At 43.5% G+C, this 20754-nt stretch overlaps 1 protein-coding gene across 3 annotated transcripts in view; it reads right to left on the bottom strand.

The window, feature by feature from the left end:
* Positions 1-5405: 5405 nt before the first annotated feature.
* Positions 5406-20754, bottom strand: part of Sh2d4b (SH2 domain containing 4B) — a 73237-nt gene continuing 57888 nt past the window's right edge. For 2 of the 3 annotated variants that reach the window (XM_038349904.1, XM_038349903.1), the window contains exons 7-8: positions 10497-10717; positions 5406-5498 (exon numbers count right to left, since the gene is read on the bottom strand). In XM_038349904.1, the coding sequence (XP_038205832.1) occupies positions 5406-5498; positions 10497-10717 (314 nt within the window). The remainder of the gene's footprint in view (positions 5499-10496; positions 10718-20754) is intronic. The other variant, XM_042053993.1, reaches the window with a different exon arrangement.

A 20754-nucleotide genomic window follows, 5' to 3' on the forward strand; every position in this document is an offset into this window, starting at 1 on the left:
AACACCAAGAGTAGCACTCGATGAAGTAGCGAAAGCAAGCCAAATGATTCGTAATATACGCACCATAATTTAAAGCAGGAGTTTTAAAGTTAACTTTTCCTTAAAAGGGTGGGCTAATAAACATCTTAGCCTGGTAGGACATAAATGGCCAAAAATAATATATAAACAGGTGAGTGTGGCTATATGACAATAAAACCTTAGAGATGAACACTGAAATTTGAGATTAATGTAATTTTCACAGGCCATAAAATATTGTCCATTTTAATTCTTTCCAACTATTTAAAAATACAAAAGCCTTTCTTATCTCACAGCCTGAGGAAACCCCTGCAAATGGACAAATCTGGTTTACAGTTCTAATCATCTACCTCTTGCTTTATATTTTTTATTTTACTTTTGGAGACATAGTCTCATATATTCCAGACTAGCCCTGAACTTCCTAGGTAGACAACGCTGGCTTTGAATTTTCTAGATAAATGAAACTGGCCTTGAACTTCTAATCCTCCCATGTGATGAGATTATAGGTATGCATCACCATGTTTGATGTATGTGGTACTGAGAATTAATACCAGGATGTCATGCATGCTCAACAAGCACTCTTATAAACCCACCCCCCAACTGCTGCCTTAGAAAACTGATTTCTCAAAATTCAGTCCCCATGTCACCAACCATGCAGCATCTCCAAGAAACACATAAGGAAGACTCAGTGGGGCGCCATCTACACGTTCTATATTGAGAAGCACTGACGTAAAATCTACAGAGACCCACAGCCCAGGCTGTAATCAACCTATGTACCGTACCTGGACAGAGAGACGACCTGAGAAAATCCGAACCTCTCTGTGCCTCAGTTTCCCCACATGCATTATCTATAATCTCCCACAAGCATATTGTGAGAATCCACACTCATTCAAGCACACATACATTGATGAAAACAAGAATTGTTATCATTACAAAACCTTATGTGGTTTTCATACCGATCCTCCAAAACAAGCAATATGTTTACCAAAATAGTAGAGGAAAATGGAGAAACTCACCCAAGATTGCATGTGGGTCTTGAAAGAAAGGGAAGGTTCTAGTGGACAGAGGATTACAAAGTCCCCCAGACCCCGGGTCATCACCACCACATATTCTTCTAAAGATCAGCTCTCTTCCTAGCCCCTCTTTAGCTCATAAACCCTTAAATATCCCCTAAGAACACCTGCCACACAGAAACCTTCAAGAATCTGTACCCCAGTTTGCCCTTTAATTCTCTGAAATTTATCTTCCATTAAGATGCATATTGTTTTTTACAGCTTCTCTTTCTAGTTATAGACTGTAAATTTTCATTCTGCTGAGTCTTGGAACCGACTGACTGTTTTTCATTATATTTGTAAGGCTCAGGAAAAAAAGGGGGAGGCTGTTTCTTTATTTGAGAATTCTGACATTTATTAGCATAATAAAACTCTCAAGATGAAATTGCAGTTTTCCAGACAGTAATTTCATTTGCAGGACAACTTACAAGGAATTTATTTGAAAGCCAGGTAAAACCTAAAATATATGAGACATGCAGAAAGTGCAGGCCCCAAATAAAATGAAATAAATGGGTTAGGGATGGAAAATTCAGCTGTTATCTCTCACATATTAATTAGCAATTGACAGGAACCACAGCCAGGACGTCAGGTTTTCAAGCCATCCTGGAAACCTTTCAAAGATGCTGCAGGAACTTTCTTCCAGTGTGAGGGAATTCATCCATGGAATCCCCTGACACAGCACTACTCTGGCAGGAAGCTGTCTCTGTGCAGTTGTGGATAGCAAGGTCTTTCATCTGGACAGAGATGTCCTATTTATCACGTACTTGATCAGCCAGGAGAAACTAATAATGACCACACAAAAAAATTCCCTATCCCAGTTATACAGAGGTTCAGGGAGATCCTCCCAGTTACATGGAGGTTTAGTGAGATTCTCCCACTTACGAAGAGGGTTGGTGAGATTCGGTGACCTGAACAAGTTCACGTAGCTGGTACATAGCAAGATCAGAACAAAAGTGGGTCTTCTGAGTGCTCGTAGGAATAACCTAATTGGGATAGAACTTGGCTATGGTTTGGCAATACCATAGGATTCAGAAAGTAGGGTCCCTCCACTATCATTTCATTTCGTTCATGCAGAGGTGCAGGCTGACTGGAGGGAAGCTATGGAGCTTTAATAACCTAAAATTGTTATTACTTAACAGGCTGAGGATGGTTATGGCATCACACGTGTGCCATTCCAGCACACAGGAGGCAACCACAGGAAGATCAGGAATTCAGGACCAAACCTGAGCTACATAATAATTTCCAAACCTCTTAAGCTACCTGGTAAGACCCTGACTCAATCTACAAAAAATAAAAATGGATGTATGTATGGTAGGGACTTAACTTGGGTTCCCAAAAGGTAAAACCTAAGTGAGATATTTACTTGTCTCAGGGGAAGCATCCCAGAAAGGTAAGAGGCAGAGAATGAGAGGCAACAAGGGTGTCGGTGGATTTTAGCTACTCCATATTGCATGACTGTCTCCTAAGAGACCATAGAACAGTTCCTCCAGGAGGATGAAGGGAAAAGATGTGCTTACTGGACTGAGCTCCCAAGGTCCTGATGAGGAGCAAAAGGAGGGAGATCATGAGCAAGGAAGTCAGGACCGTGAGGGGTGCGTTTACCCATTGAGACAGTGGGACAGAACTAACGGGAGATCACCAAGTCCAGTTGGAATGGGACTGATGGAACATGCGACCAAACCAGACTCTCTGAATGTGGCTGACGGTGGAGGAGGACTGAGAAACCAAGGACAATGGTGATGGGCTTGGACTCTACAGCATGGACGGGCTCACTGTGAGCCTTGTCAGTTTGGTTGCTCACCTTCCTGGACTTAGGGGGAGTTGGGAGGACCTTGGACTTAACATAGTGAAGGGAACCCTGATGGCTCTTTGGCCTGGAGAGGGAGGGAGTGGGAGTATGGGTGGAAGGGAGGGGAGGGGAGGGGGAGAAGGAGGAGAGGAGATGGAAATTTTTAATAAAAAATGAGGAAAAAAAATAAATAAAATAAAATGAAAAAAAAAGATGTGCTTGACCAACAAGAGCATGAACCCAAAGCTCACTGCAGCAACAAGAAGTAAATAAATTATACGCTTTTTTCTCCACTAAAGGGGAGGGGCTAAAAAGGGACCCAAGCATAGTGGTACACACTTATAATCCCAGCACATGGGAGGTGGAGACAGGAAAATCAGGAGTTCAACATAGTGAGTTTAGGTCCTGATGCATCCATCCCATGAGATCCTATCCCCCCAAATAAAAACAAACACAAAGGTGGTGAAGAACAACTGGAGTAATTAGATTGAGCTGTTCTAAATTCACTGATGAATTGGGCTTTCTTGCCCAAAAATTTAATCTCACTCTCATCAAATCAAGAAATATGAAATAGAGTTAATACAAAAATAACAGCAGGACACAATAAGACAAGTCCAGAACACAGTTTTGTTTGTTTGTTTTTGTTTTTTGAGACAGGGTTTCTCAGTGTAGCTTTGAAGCCTGTCCTGGCACTAGCTCTTGTAGACCAGGCTGGTCTCAAACTCACAGAGATCCACCTGCCTCTGCCTCCCAAGTGCTAGGTTTAAAGGCGTGCGCCGCCGCCACCCAGCCAGAACACAGGTTATTTTGCAGAACTGCCCAATGTATACAACAAATCAGGGGTCAAGTAAAGAACGAGGGGTGTTATCTGAGACTTAAGAGAATACCAGATGCTACATGTAAGTCTTGTCCAGATTCTAACAAACGAAACTATAAAGGACACTTTCTGGTCCTAGACCTTACTGAAGATGTATTGGTAGTTGACAGTTGCTGGGGAAGACAGTCACTCCTCTTTGAAGACGTGGCCCTAGTAAGATTTCCACAGTGCAATGAAAGGCCATACCTATGCATATATGGGCAGCACTAATTGCACTTAGTGAGTTATATTTCATAAATACATGATATCGGGAGTATACTGGGGTGATACAGTGGGGAGGATGGGGACGGGGACGATCAATGTTATCATTTTTTAATTGCATAGATATATGAAATTCTCAAGAGTAAAGAAAAACTGTTTAAAAGAAAAATGAATAAAGAAAGGTCCCCTAAAAACCAAGTGTGGCATAAACAGATGTACACATGAGGCTGAAGAACACAGCGAATGAGCAAACACAGAATCAGTCACTGAAACTGACTGCAACGATAGCCACGGAGGTGGGTGATGGCACAAGTGGCCGAAGAGGAGCAAAATGGAAGAGCCAAGAGATTGGGGAGAGAATGGTGGAGAATGAGAGATGCCTGATACCGCTCTCAAAGCAGGTGAAACAGTTCCTTGCTATTTCCAGAGTCCATCTATCCTTTAGCTGCAACACAAACCCAGTGCTCCATGCATTATGGTATCAGTAAATTTTGCAGGGTGCCGCATTAGGACCCAAGCCTTGTTGATTTCTGAGCCTGCAGTTCTGCTGTCTCATCTGCTACCTCCTCGCCTGTGGCTATAAGGGAACAACACGATTATACCCAAATTAGATACCATCCATTAGAGTTATTGAGTTATTGAGAGCATACACTAATTGATATGAAGAACATGTTCAGATTAAGGACACGGAAGAATTAAAGCAAAAACAGAGGTAAGTCTTTAAGTGAGAGCATCCTAGACAGCCAAGGCCACATCAAGTACCTAAAATCCATCCTTGGATTTATAATCTATTCCAGATCTTGTGCATGATCACATGAAATCATTACCATGATATTGCAAAGCAGGAGCTGAGACATGAGAAAAGGTAGAAGCGGTTTAACAAGGAAGACAGCACAGAGTCAGTCTCCTATTCTGAATGCTGAGCTTAGAAACCTTAGGTAATTCTCCTGATAGTATCAACAAGCTCATGAACACTAGGAAAGATGCAACATCCGTGTCTCCCATGTAAGTTAGTCACAAGCCTGCTTGTGATCTCGGTGACTTTATGAAGTGGTAGAGAAAATAATTTGCTAGAAACCATCGCACACTGGTGTTGGGAGTCTTTTCAGAATGGCATTCACTCAGCAGATACTTATTGGGTGTTGACTCTATATGAATTGTAAGGTTCGGCACTGGATTGCTTTGGGTTATGAAGCATGATCCATTCAGTCTAGGAGTTCGGTTTGGAATAGCCATGAGAGACAGGCCTCAGGGAGCATCCGTTATTTAGGGTTCTGTCTTGAGCTCTGGAATCGGGCCAGTCTCACAAATGCGGTCACATTTTGTAGGTCACATTCTGGAGACTCCCTGTTACCACTGTTCATCTGAAGAACATGGATCTTCTAGAGGACCATGAGGCTTTGAGTTGGGATATTCTTAAGCTCATTTCAAATTCGGGATACTCAAAGGAGTCCAAAGAGGAGGAAAACCATCATTCAAAGAGCAGGTGATAATCTGGTGGGCTATCCCTCTGTCCGCAGGGCTCCTGCAGCAACTCTCCCCCTGAGACAGTGATGATTTCCTCCTAAAGGGAAAAAGAAGAAAGGGAATCCAATTAGGATCAGGAAGAGAAATAAATATTCATGGGGAATCAGCTAGTGAACTGGAGACAGAAAGACTAAGGCCAGCCATGCATCTTGCTCCCCTCACTCAATTTCCCAGAAATAAAAGGAAAAATCTTTTAGGAAGAAATGCTTCAGTGCTATATGAGAAAATAAGGAAGAGCACCAACACGTAAAATTCTGAAATGATTGTTGAAAACCAGATTGTCTGAGAAGAAATGCAAGCTGTGGACAGATTGGTGACACAGCCTCCCGTTAATGTTTGTCCCCATTCTTGGTGAAACTAGAGAGACTCAAAATACAGACATTTCCATACCCTTGAAAGGGCTACTCATTGTTGGCCCCCAAGCCTATACCAGAAGACACTAGATTTGGGAAACAGAAATTGTCTACTCACTGATAAACTTAAGACTGAACATTGGAAGACTGTCTTATTCTTGAAGCATTTAAGGACCACCTCAACCATAGCAGAAAAATGCTAAACTCAATAGTTCAACAGACTTCTAGGAAAGTTTATAAAGGAAACAAGTTTATAAAGGAAACATAGAGATGCTTTAAAAGATCTACAATATCTTTTGCAACAGAATAAGTCACCCAGGAAACAAGAGTGGGCTGCTGTAAGAAAAAATGAGCATGCAATTGAAAACCATGGCTGCTTAAATTAAAAAATATTCTCAGCAGAATAGATGTAACTAAAGAGCAATTTGGTAGACACAGGAATTATAACATCAAGAGAAAGATGCTCAAAATAGAAAATGGACTGTGAGTAAGAAAAGATAATTTACAAGTAACTAACTGGAAGTAGCCTTTAAGTATATGAAAAGACACCTCAGCATAAGTGGCCATGAGAGAAACGCAAGCTGTGCAAAACTGAGCTACAGTATCTGTCCATGTGATGGGGAAAATGGTCTTATATAGCTCTTGCAGAACACGGTGACATGTTTTTATATGGCAATCTGGCAGGTCTTCTGTAATTAAAACGTGCATACTTTTCTTTCCAGCAATTTCAGTTCAAGGAAGTGATCCTGGAAAATGCAGCATATGTATCCGTAGTGACAAAAGTGGCATGTACGTGATACAGAAATCTCCGAAACACTGCTCATGACCATGAAACTGGAAGGTGGAGAGATGGGCACAAGAGGAGAATAAGTAATTAGGCTGTACTCTACAGCCATACCAGGAATCCCTGGAGCATTGACAAGTCCTGGTACATAGACTAACGTGGAAAGATCTGCCAGACATAATTTTGAGACAGGTTCTCAGGAGTCCCAAGCTGACCTTAAACTCACTACACAGGTAATGATGACCTTGAATATTTTATCCTCCTTTCTCTCCCTCTTGAGTGCTGAGATCACAGACTCACTTACACACCTAAATACCCAGTTTATGCAGTGCTGGGGATCAAACCCAGGACCTTATGCTAGAAAAAGTGCTTTAATAACTGACCTTCACTGCCAACCCCTCTAACTACATTTTAATAAAGGATAACACCTACTGATGATGTTATAATATTTTTTCATCACTCTACACAATGATATCTCACTGACATCTCACAGGGATGTCACTGAATCCACCCTACTAAAGAGGAAACTGAGTCACAAAAGCCTGAGTAGTAACCCAAAGCCATGCATAACAAGGACGTTAGGATTTAAACTCAACATTCTGGCTCTGGGAACCATGCCTTTAAAATCTACCTTCTGCAGTTTCTTAAATATGGGGTTGGAGGTTAAATTGCTGGGTTACATGCTAGCAGTTACGAAACTACTAGCCAAGCATGCCTTTAAATCCCATCACTCAGGAGGTGGAAGCAGATGGATCTCTTTGAGTTTGAGGACAACTTAGTCTACAAAGCAAGTTCCAGGACAGCCAGTTAGTTATACAGAGAAACCCTATCTTGAATAAAAAAAAATCATAAAGCTATGTATTTTCTTACGTGAATAAATTTTACTATAGCTGCCCATCAGATAGCACATGGCACACTAGTATTTCAAGGCAAAACATGGAATTGGGGGCTTGAAATGAATGTGGCTGACATATTAATGTAACCATGAACTAGAGGAGTAATTAAAATTTAATATATTACTGGGTGGTGGTGGCGCAAGCTTTTAATCCCAGGACTCGGGAGGCAGAGGCAGGTGGATCTCTGGTTCAAGGCCAGCCTGGTCTAAAGAGCGAGTTCCAGGACAGGCTCCAAAGCTACAGAGAAAAACAAATTAAAAAAAAAGCAAAAAGCAAAACAAAACAAGAAAATTTAATTTATCAAAACTGACCACCAGATCTCCATCTAGGCCTAGATGATATCTCTGTATAGGGCTAGAAGTAAAATTATTGATCACCAGAATTTAAATTTGAAATAAATAAAGCCCTTGTGAGACATCTGATCTGGCCTTCCTGTGGAGAATCTGCCCGGAGAGCTGGGCACTGACACTTTGATTGAAACACTGGTTTGATTGAAACAAGGAGCCAGAGCTAATGAAGTAGCTTATTTTGAATGTGAAAACAAACAAACAAACAAACACTGGGGCTCAGAGGGAAGCACCAGCTGGAGAGGAAGGCAGTCTGAGGTTTAACTCTTAATTGCAACTGGTACCAGCCATGAGAACTTAGTCAAGTGCCTTGACCTCCCAGATCTTGGTTTCCTGGTCTATGAAGAGGGCTAAGGCACTCATTGACATGGGGGTCACAGTGATTATGAGGGCATGCATGCTTGACTCAGAACAGTGTTACTAGAACCCACACACTCCCTTCTCCTTATGCTGACTGTTAGGTGGTCTTTCCAAACACAAGTAGAAATCCACTCTGACCAAGTCTAGTTCCACAGTAGTGCTCTGAACCCAGGTGTCAATGAATGACACCTTCTATCTCTCCTGCGTTCCTCTTTCTGTTTCTCTGTCTCTCTCTGTCTCTCTCTGTCTCTCTCTCTCTCTCTCTCTCTCTCTCTCTCTCTCTCTCTCTCTCTCTCTCTCTCTGTCTCTCTCTCTCTCTCTCTCTCTCTCTCTCTCTCTCTCTCTCTCTCTCTCTCTCTCTTTCTCTCTCTCTCCCTCTCTCTCTCTCTCTCTCTCTCTCTCTCTCTCTCTCTCTCTCTTTCCCTCTCTCTGCTTTTGGTGAAGTGTTGTTATTGCTCCTGCTGTTGTTACTGTTGTTTGAGGGTTTTATTCTTGCAGTTTCTAGCTATGTAACCCAAGCTTCCCTTGAACTGGTGATTCTCCTGCCTCGGCATCCACAGTGCTGGGATTACAGGTGCTTCTCAACATGCCTAGCTAAACAGATGATTTTCTATGTTTTATTCATAAGACCAGGTGAGGCACTATCTCTCGAGGCCTGGGATCCTCTGTGGATGGGGGGAATAATCTGAAAGCAATATACAACTCAAGAGATGCTATCACAGAAAAATCTCAGTGCAAGCAATCTCTGTGACATCTTCTACGCCTGTGAAACTCAATCAGGTGTTAGACCTGGAGTTCTCATAACCTTATCCCAGAATGCCTCAGACCTTCCCTTCTAATTGATGAGGTATGAATGTTCTCACAGTTATGACAGCTGCCAACATCTGTATTAACACAAAGGCTGCTTCTCACTATCTGTGAGACATTTGCAAGACAGCATCTTTCCTGATGTGGGTCAATGATGGGACAAATGGCAGAGTCCTGGACACAGAATCTCCATACTCGATGGACAGTCATAAAATGCAGTTGTGGATACAATCTTATCAAAATCCACAAGATCTCAAAGTACTGTGTGTATTCATGTGGTTGATCTCATGCTTTGAATGTGCTCCCCAAAAGCATGGGTTCCAGACGTAATTGCAATGTAATGGTATTAAGGGATAGAAGCTAGAAGAGGCAATCAGGTCAAAGAGCTCTGCCTCTCCAACTAGATCAAAGCCACTATCTCAGAAATGGTTCCTTGTTATAAGGTGATTATGGCCCTATGTTCATGGATGTGCATGTGGGGGGGGGGGAGAGAGAGAGAGAGAGAGAGAGAGAAGGAGATGCATGTATCTGTATGTGTATATGAGAGTGGTCTTACCTGTACGCACAGGCAAGTGTGGAGGCTGAGGTCACTCTCTAACTTAATTTTTGAGACAGAGCCTCTCCCATGAGCCTGGAACTTGCTATTTTCACTACAGTGGCTGGATCTGCCGGTGTCTACCATTTCACTCTGAACCTAGCACTGGAGCACAGGTGTATGCCACCATGACTGGCTTGCACGTGGGTGTTGGGGATCTGAGGTCAGGTCTCATGGTCACACAGCAAGTGCGCCACCCACGGAGCCATCTCTCATATTTGGCCCCTTGCCCTGGCCCATTCTCTTGCTCTCTCTCCCTCCTTTGCTTTTTCACATTATGCCAGGAGATGATGTAGCAAGAAAGCCCTGCTTGAGGGACAGTCCCTCTGTCTTGGTCTTCTCAGATCCAGAAACTGAAAAGAGGAGTTTCTTTTCCTTACAAATTTCTCAATATGTTTTGCACTGATGTAAAGGCAAGGAAAGCAGATGACATGGGAGCTCGGTAACAGTAAGTAACCTGGTCAGGGTCACACGTGTCCCAAATGGAAAAGCAAGTTCAGACAAGAAAAGTGCTGATTCTACGGTAGAGATAAGTTGTGACAGCCACACGGATGCTAGCTTCAAAGCTTCAGAGAGGCGAGACTAAGACAAGGACTTGGACAGAGAGCCAGCTGTCAGGCCCCATGCTGACAACAAGTACTCAACAGAGAGAGGCCTGGGAGTGGGGTTACAGATGCACAAGGGGTCGAAGCATGAGGCATGAGGCTGAGGAAAGACCATGGACCCCAGAGCCTGCCCCGGACAACGTCTGGTCTCTTCCACCTGAATGTCCCATAGGTCCGAGATCCTGCAGCCTTACGCTTGGAGCCCGCACCTGCTGCGCTTGTACCAGGCTCTCGTCAGCCCAAATCTCTGCCAATCCCATGCTCTACCAACGCTTCCAAGAGGGATACCTTGTGGAAATCAATGAGGTCCGTGAGGGTGGCATGGCGATTGGGGTCCACTCCCAGAAAGCTGTAGAAGTCCCCAGAGGCATCCACAAGAAAGTGCTTGAAGCCTCTCTGGAGGCGGTAGGATAGGGTGTAACCCCAGATCTTCTCACTGACCCGGACCAGAAATGCTCCCTCGGTCATATTCTCCAAAAGGTCTTCCGCATTCTCTCGGCTAATAATTCCTAGTTAAAAAAAATAATAAAAATAAAATAAAACAGCCTTTGTAGGTTCTATACTTCCTAGTCCACTGCCATGTCATCTGCCACCCCATTCTCCTCTGGCTCAGTTCACAGGCCAACCATGCTGTCTGGGGTATGGGAAGGGAAGAGAAGAGCCTTAAGGGTTGACTGGTCTCCGCCTGCCGTGGCAGAAGTATACTGACCCAGAACAATCAGCCATGAGCCTGAGGACAGCATTCCTGCAGGAATCAGACAGGAGCATGCTTTCCTCCAAATTAAAGCACACTAATTTGGATTAATTAGGTAAGCAAGGAATTACTAATGAACTGGAATTATAGCATCTATTGATTACAAATACTAGAAAGCCTTCAAGATCAGAGTTAATGACTAGCCAGAATGATGGAGGATCGTGTCACAATGACCTGGTACAGTAGATGCAACCTGAATAGTGTTTTCCCATAAGGCACGAGGGTCTAACCTTGTGACATTGGAACACAACACTGTCCTCAAAAAAAGCTCACCCTAAAATAATACACAAGCATTATGCTTTGAGTATGCTTACAAATTTCTCCACAGCTGTCCTGGGGCATGTGCAGCCCTGTGCATGAAAGAAGCATCCACTGGATGCCTGTGCACACTGAGTGCAAGGTTCCTTAGTGGGACAAGTAATGAAACTCCACTTCACACCAGGACCAGAACTTCCTAAGGTGCTTCAGCCTATGCCATGTGGTACTGTCACTGTATGGAGTTACTTGGAATTGCTTATGCATTGGCATCACAGAAATGCTTCCATAAAAGCCAGGTGGTGGTGGTGCACACCTTTAATCCCAGCACTTGGGAGGCAGAGGCAAGTGGATCTCTGGGAGTTCATGGCCAGCCTGGTCTACAGAGCAAGCACCAGGACAGACTCCAAAGCTACATAGAGAAACCCTGTCTCAAAAGAAACAAACTAAAAATAAAAAAGAAAAGAGAGAAAGAAAGAAAGAAAGAAAGAAAGAAAGAAAGAAAGAAAGAGAGAGAGAGAGCAAGAAAGAGAGAGAGAGGGAGAGAGGGAGGGAGGGAGGGAGGAAGGGAAGAAGGGAGGGAGGGAGGGAGGGAGGGAGGAAGAAAGGAAGGAAGGAAGGAAGGAAGGAAGGAAGGAAGGAAGGAAAAAAAGACCAAGTATTTGGTGGGTCAAACTCTGGCATTCAGGGAGATAGAAAGAGGAGAGGGAGTCAAAAGGATTTGTTCTTCAGCACCGCCCCTTACTCCAAAGGATCTTCTGACAAACCCTTAACTTCTCCAATGCTCTTTTGTTGTATGAGGCCCCTTGTTCATTTCCCAGCCATCTAGACTCCTGAAATAATCACACAGAAACTATATTATTTAAATCACTGGTTGGCCTATTAGCTCTAGCTTCTTATTTGCTAACTCCTACATCTTAATTTAACCCATGTCCATTAATCTGTGCGTCACCACGAGGTTGTGACCTACCAGCAAAGTTTCAGCACATCTGTCTCTGGTGGTGACTCCATGGTTTTTCCCTGACTCTGCCTCCTATCTCTCTGCATTCAGTTTAGGTTTCCCCACCTACCTCTATTCTTCCCAGCACAGGTCCAAGACAGTTTCTTTATTAACTAATGGTATTCATAGCATAGAAAGGGTAATCCCACATCACTCTTTGATATTTACATGATTATAACACAGATCTATTCCACAGGTACATTATGGCTTCCAAATCCAATAAAAAGTTTCAAATGTTTTTTGGTAGATTGGTTGTTTTCCAATCCTGGCAATAGTTGTGTGTTTGATGGGTCTCCTGCTGTTTGAGAATAACAATGAATTGCATGTAACACATCCCCTCTACACACCTATTTGCCTACTTGACAAGGGTCACACCCTTTAGGTCCCCTGTGCCTGAGGAAGGGGATGTGTGCCCACATTGCCAAATACCCCTTTTAAAGGCAGTCAACATGCTTCAGGGCTACTGTTCACATCCTCAAGCAGGACTCAGAACAAAGGGCAACCAAGCTGCCTAGATCTCCCAAACCAGGAAAAGTAAATGGATAGTCCAGGAGATAGAGGAGGAAAAGGAAGGCCTCTTAGCCCCAGAACATCTAAAGAAAGCATATTGTCCCATGCCAGAGCTACACCATAGAGGGAGCCCAGATAAGATGCACAGAAGAATTGGCTTGTGATAACACAATGTAAAATCACCTGAGAGACAATCTAGATCAGACTGGTCTGTGTACATGTCTGTGTAGAACTGTCTTGAATTCCTTAAACGATGTGGGAAGATGTAGTAGGCACTTTCTTTGGGCTGTCAAACAGCTCCCAAATAAAGACACGGAGACTTATTATTAATTATTGATGCCCGAACTTAGCTTAGGCTTGTCCCACTAGCTCTTTTAATTTAATTTAACCTGTTTCTATCCATCAATGTTTTGTCTCAGGGCTTTTTACCTTTCATTCTGCATGTTCATCTTTTCTGCTTCCTCCATGTCTGACTAGCTGGTCCCTGGCATCTCCTTGGTCTCTCTTTTTCTTCCTTTTCCTTCTTCTTTAGAGCCTACATTCCTCCTCCTTATTACTCTCCCTGCCTGGATGTTCCACCCATACCTCCTCCTTCCCTATTAACCAGCTAGCTTTTCATTAGACCAATCAGGTGCCTTAGGCAGGCAAGGTAAAACAGCAACACATCTTTGCATAGTTAAACAAATGCAACAAACCTTTGAATAGGTAAACAAATATTCCACAACCTAAACAAATGCAACACATCTTTACACAGTTAAAATGCAACATCTTTACATTTTGTTCATAGTTAAACATATATCCTCCAGCAGGAAGACACAGCAGGAAAGTGAGCCTTATAAAAAGAGAACATAAAATATTGGACTGTATAAAGATAGAGAAACCTAACTGAACACTAAACATACGCCCTTTCAGTTATTTCTGCTCTTGACTGTAGATGTGATATGACCAGCAGCTTCAAGTTCCTGGCCCTGATTTACCTACAGTGATGGACTGTGACCCAGAACTGTAAAGCAAATAACTCTTTATCCCCAAATTGTTTATTGTCCAGACATTCTATTATAGCAACACATGCTAAAATGAGATTGTGTATCAATTAGAGGATTCCCACCCTAGCAAGTACATCATTACTACATTTGAAAGCCATAATTTCGGTATCTAGCTCTGTCATCATGAATCTCCTATATAAACGCTTCAGTTTTGAGGCATGAAAGCCAAAGGTTGTACTAAGGACCCTGAGAAATTAATGTCTGAGGCAGCATTGGGCACAATCTAGACACGCTATGACCCATCTCATCTCGTCTTCATAACACTTCCTTATCAAGACATTGTAACAGAGAACACAGAGGTTCAGGACTTCCCCCAGGACACAGAGATGTTGAGGGTAGAGTCCAGACTTAGATTAGAGTCCTCAGACCTCCATGTGCAGTGTCCTTTGCTCTACACTATGTTATTTCATAAAGGACAGAAAATGCTAGAAAGACACAACAAAAGGGGGACTAAGGTAGGCTGTGTGGAGGCAACGGAGAGGGACAATAAATGGGCTTGATAGCTTGGTAGGTTCTGGGTAAGTAGCAAAGGGAATAACAGGAAGGCGTTAACAAGAGAAAACGGGATGAAAGAGTAATAAGGTCTGCCCATGGCTCATTTACATAACTGCAGTGTGAACTGGACAGAATCTCAGGAGGTTACGAGATGTGGAAGACAGAACAGAAGGCCTGACAACTGTATACTCTAATCTCAGAAGGGAGGCAAGAAGAGGACAAGGGAGGGAATAGGGACAGTACTTAAAACTGAGTGGCTGAGAATTATCAAAGACATATGGCAAAGCTGTGCAAAGGCATTTAATATCACCTTGATCAAGCAGGGAGAAAGGACAGATTACCAATAAAGACCAAACAGTTAGGGTAACTTCTCAGTTGCAATAATAGAAGCCATAGGAAATTAATAATAATATACCCGGTGTGCTAAGAGCAAAACAACTATATTTAATAAGACAATGTTTCAAGGAGATGAGCACAATAGAGTCATCCTCAGAAAAGGGGGAGTTGATTACATGGTATACTTTAGGGGGAAGGGAGGGATCCTGGGCAGAAAACGTGTGGCTCGGGAATGAAGGGTGAGCACAATGCTGTGGGTGAGTCAACCACAAACAGAAGCCAACCTTACAGCATGATGAGAACAGACAGAGGGTTTTTAAAAGATCCGTTATAATGGATAATGAAAATGTGGTAGCTACCACACAATGGAATTTTATTCTACTGTGAAGAAAACGAAATGATGGGATTTTGTAGGGAAATGGATGCTTAGAAAATGTTATACTCAGTGAAACAATACAGTCTCAAAAAAGTCAAACATATGTGTTTGCCCCACTCAAATGTGGATCCTCGCATCAAATCTTCAGTTTCTGAGTTAAATTTGGAGTAACAACAGAATCCAGGAAACTTGAAGGGGGCTATTGGTGAGAAGGAGGGAAAAAAAGATCCTAAGGCAGGAGGTATCCTGTTTTGGTCTTTGCTTCTGTGATAAACACTGTAACTTGAAAAGGAAGGTGTATCTTTTGGCTTAGCTACAGTCCATCACTGAGGGAAGCCAGGACAGGAACTCAAGGCAAGAACCCGGAGGCAGAAGGCCAACAAGGAGGCATGGACAGGTGCTACACACTGGCTTGGCCTCTGCGATTTGCTCCGACTGCTTTCTTATACCACCAAGAACCACCTAACCATGGATGGTTGGACCTTGTTCTATAAATTTGTTCACCAGCCAATCTGACGGAACATTTTCTCAATTGAAAATTCCCCTAACAGATAACTAGAACTAGTGTCAAGTTGCAAAAAAAAAGCCAACCAGGACAGGGGTATATTAGAACACAAATGATATCAACGTAAAATAATGGGGAGGGAGGTCTAGGTGAGTAGAGAGATGGTAGGGTAGGGCAAAAGAGGGAAGTGGTGGAGAGCTAACTAACACTAACAATGTTTGAAAAGCACATAAAAAACCTATTTTGTATTTCTTACTACACACACACACACACACACACACACGCACACATAAATGAGTTTAATTGGAATTACCCTACATACAGGATAATACTCCTCCAAGAAGCCACAAGTTGACAAATAGAAAGCCCCATCAGGGCTATCCAGGAAGGTCCCAACACAGTGCAGGCTGTCATCAGATGGAGCAAGTAAATTCCCATACCTGCTGAGCCATCTCACAGCCTGCTAATTTCTAGTTTAAACTAGAACATAAAAAGTATGCCTATTTACAGGGTACCATGGGGTTATGTGACATCTTTATATAAAAGTGTCACTGGTAAGAAGATTATGTGAGTTTATTTAGTCATTAACAGGAAAGTAGGATGAGATTGTTTATCAAAACGTTCAAGTTAGGGGCTAGTAAGATGGCTCAGCAGTCAAGAGTACTTGCTGCTCCTGCAGAAGACTAGAGACTGTTTTTCCCAGTGGCCCACAACTGCCTTAAACTCCAGTTCCAGAGAGACCCAACACCCTCTTCCCTGGGCACCCATACACACATACATACACACATCACACATGCATACATATATACACACAGACAGAAAGAAACCAGTGGGCTCCATCCCTAGCACCACATACACCAGATTTGATGGCATAAGTCACAAGTTTATAATTCCAGCCTTTAGAACATGGAACCAGTCATGGGATTACAATTCCAGCTGGCCATTTATTCTAGGCTACTTACTGATAGCCCAAATTCCAGACACATTCCTAGACATGAGGAAATAAGAAAAAAAGCCAGAAAGTTGTTGCTTTCACAGATCTTAGATTTTCAAAAATATGATAATTTTAGTATAAACCATTATTGAAACCATGCATCTAGGTCTCACAGCTAGTGAGTGGCAGAGGTGGGACAGAGGAACAGTCTGTCTGTCAGTCTCTTCTCCCCAGGTATAACCCAGAGCCTCCCATGCAGAAAACTGGAATATTGTTGAGCAAAGTGTGGGTTAGCATAGCATGACCAGTTCCTACCCCATAAAGACCCAACCAGGAAGTACATGAGGCCTCTCAGCTGGCTGAGTTCCATGCGAGCCAGGCCCAGGTCTCTAGGCATAGACCGATAGGAAGGCTAACCACCCTTGAAGACACAATGCCCTGAGGGTGTAATGTGGAGAGGAGACAGCAACGAGAATCTACAAATAAGAAACTGTACCCATTTTTGAAGTCATTTCAATACAGATAGACTCACTACCAGCGACTGGGAGATTAGGTTCAGTTAACACCCATGTATTCCAGGAAGAAGATTCCAGGGTCCCCATCCTTTATATAGCATGGCTCGGTATGTGCACCTACCTGTGAAATCCCTCTGCAATGGGTGCTTTAAGTCATCTCTAGGTGGCTCAAACTATCTGATACAATGACATATTCAGCAACAATGACAGTAAGTCTGTACATGTTTTCTATAGATGAAACCTTTGTAGAAGAACTACATTTCCATCCTCAGTTGGTTGAATCCATGGATACAGAACCCACAGACATGGAGGTCATAAAAGACATCTAAAGTGAAACAGCACCAGAGGCTGTGGCCACAGCGGGAAGTGGAGTGCTGTTGCTACCAAGTGCGACACAAACCCAGCTGATCCTGTCCTCCTTTACACACTCCGAATGTCACGGCTCCAGTAATAAACTAAAACAAGCAGCCTCTGTATCTACATGGACCCTTAATGGGAATGACAGAGAAGAGGTTCACCTGAATCTCCCTGCAGGCATGCAGAGCCCAACAGCTACAGCGCCATTTATTGGGCATCGCTGGAAAATGATAGGGACACTAATCAGGCGACAAGCCCTTCCTTGGAGTCACCTCTCTGCCCAGGGTTACTGACTGCTGCAGAATGACCTTGCAAGAGCAGGGGTGTGTGCTGAGTTAGAAAACAAGCCAAGCTAACTCTGCCTTCCCACCAGCAACGCCTCACTCTCCCAAGGCTGGTATTTGCAGTTAGCAAGCCAGTGAAGGGGGCCAGCGCATCCAGCTTCCTCCATTGCTGCATCTCAGTACAGACCTTAAGTGAACACATCCTGACTCCACTAACTCTTGCTCCAAATCCCATCTGGATGCTCTCAAACACCGTGTGTAAATTGTCCACTATCAAAATATTTGCTCATCAAAAGGAGAGCACATCTTAGTCCCAAAACTTGCCATGTTCGGATATACCCATAAATCTGCCAGTTAACACAGCCTCAAACCCAACTCAGGTCTCCATCTCTTCCTCAACCCCAATTCCATCCTTGGAAATCATTAGCTGGGAACTGAAGCCACCCAAGTAACCAAATGAGCTCTTTTTATTTCTGTCAGTGCTACACTATGAGAAAGAAAGACGCGCAGGCAGGCCGGCTGCCCTGGTTCCCTTTTTATGAGTCTCCATTTGTCTAACGTGCATATTTCTTAAAGCTTTCACTGCGGCTTCGCCTCACCGGCTGACAACTCCCCTATTACTGCTTAGCTATTTCTCATTCATTTTTGTGACTTCCCTTTCTTATTGCCACACTTTGCAGACAATATCATTAAGGAGGCTGGAGTTATTAAGCTCTTCATTCTCAACGGTTTCTCAAAGCATCTGAAAGCCACGGAGATTGTGATGAATGTGTTCAAATGCCTTCATTTTTTTTTTAACCTCCCAATGAAACTGAACCATGGCTAACTGCTGAGACAAGGGTTTCGGCAGACAGCCTTTCTGGCTTTCGCTATATTTATGCTCAAGAGGGAATATCGTCCGTGTCTGTCTGTTCACAGCTGATGTGCCAGGTTCTAATCACCGAGGCGACTGTGCAGGTTAGTGTTCTGTCTCTGCAAAAAGCATCTTAGGTGGTCAACATAGAAAAGGGCAAGGTTTGCTTATGGTCGAGCAGACCAACTTTAGGCCTCTGGAGGAGGAGCTGGGGAACACAGCCTTAAGAGTGGCACAGGGTTGCATTACCGTTTAAATTCTTGGGCATTTTCCTCATGAACTTTCACGTTGTCCCTGATTTCATTTTCTCGTATTTGCACAAATTCCCTTGAGATTCTGTTGTTTGTTCTTCAGCCTGGCTTGTACGTCAGCAATTGTTCAGGCACACATCTGAACTCATAATCCTCATGTCAGCCTCTTGGGTACAATTCCAAAGGTAGACATGTACTCTGAATGTGTGATGGTTTGTCAACACAATTTAATAATGTTGATGTTAAAATGGTTAATACAAGAGAATATAAGAAACAGTAAATACCTCATGTGAATATTCAAAACAGTATTTTATCTAGGAGAGAGGTAATAAAGTAGGATAATCAGCAATAAAAAAGATGGCATAGGGGTGGAGGAACATGCTCATCTCCTGGGGAGGAATCCAAAGACAAGTGATGGCCCCCACCCATCATCCCACTTAAAGTCATACTCCCAATAGCCTCTTTAGGTTCATCCACCTCCTAAGCACCGGGTAGTGACCCAGTTAATGGCCTTTATCACATGGATCATGGAGACAATGCACATCCAAATTTTTGAATATGACAAAGAGTGACAGCCACCAAATGATTTCTGAGGCTGGATATGTATTCTGTGTAGCATTTATGTCAACTGGATAGATCCGTGGAAGGCGTGATTACGTGTGTCCTGTTAGTCTTGTAATCCACCTAACGGCTTCCGAACAGCAGAGAGCAGGCAGTTTTTCTCTACAGAGACCAGCCTCACCTGCTCGGCCCTGCCTCCCATCTGCTGGCAAAGGAACTGGGACCTTCCTTTGCTTTCTCTCTACGCAACGTCAACAGTGTAGATTATGTCTACACCTGCCCTGGCCAGTCCTAAGACAGTCCAATCAGGCAGTCCATTTACCAGGCCATAATGATTGGTTTAGGTGTGATCATATAACTACACTAGAGACTACAATAGTCATCTGGGAACAATACTGGGGATGCTGAATGAAAGCACACCCTCTCTGCTGCTGCATTTAAACTTCCCAGAATGTAGGCCTGGCGCCTTAAACAATGAGTGTTTCGGAATGCAAGTGACGTGGGCAATGGGGCTCAGTGGCAAAGCGGGGCCAGTGGTTGAAGCATACATATCCCTTAGATCAGGTTCAGGCGGAAACTGGACCCAGCTGTGTGTGGGCTTCGCAGTCATGTGAGCTGAATTTTTTTTGGGGGGGGGAGGGATTATGTTGCTGTGTATTACCTGCAACTGAACATAAGTCCCATGAGGATTTGGGGGAGGGTGAGCCCTTTTGCTTACTACTTAGGGGTAACATGAGTAACCACGTAGTTGCTTATTTATTTGCTTTCAGACAAACTTTTTGACACAAAGTTTAAGAGACTAAAAGGCTAGAGTTTTATCAGCTGCACTTCTACTGAATGCCCTTTGCTGCGAAACAACGTGATAGAAGAACAGAAATCAAATTTGTGCATGCACATGAGATCACAAGACAAGGCAGGATGCCTAGGGTGGGAGCCAGCCTCGCTAGTTCTCTAAGTACTGCACAGCTCCCTGCTGAGGGCTGTGCACCAAACCTCCCCCTTTCCCGGCTCTTTCCCTGATGAATACTGACACAGTAGGAGCCAGGACCCCAGCTCTGTACTGTGCAGCCTCTGCCACACTTGTTATAACCTGGCCAGAGCCCTGTGTCTCTGACCTTTATAACCGCTTGCTGTTATAAGCCTGCTATATCTTAATTTATTGTCTGATGATGTGGGTTGATCAAATCACTCCCCAGCTCCCCCTTTTCCAATTCTTCCCCTATTCCCACCACTTTTCCCGCCCAACTTCATGTTTTTTGTCTTGGTTTTTGCTTGTTTGTTTTTGTTTCTGTAAATGCCTTAACACAGGGAGCCTACTTCCCAATGTCCCTGTTCATGCAACTCAACAACCCCAAGCACTAGCTTTACTGTGTTTTACAAGTTTTACTGTGATTGTTACCTAAGAACTTTGCTGACTGCATAAAACTCAACACACTTCAGAAGTTCTCTGAGAGAGTGGGGAAGCATTAACTTCAAACGAACCCACCTGCCCCACGCAGAAAGGACAACCAAGG

Source organism: Arvicola amphibius, chromosome 12 (assembly GCF_903992535.2).
Source record: "Arvicola amphibius chromosome 12, mArvAmp1.2, whole genome shotgun sequence".
NCBI lineage: Eukaryota > Metazoa > Chordata > Mammalia > Rodentia > Cricetidae > Arvicola > Arvicola amphibius.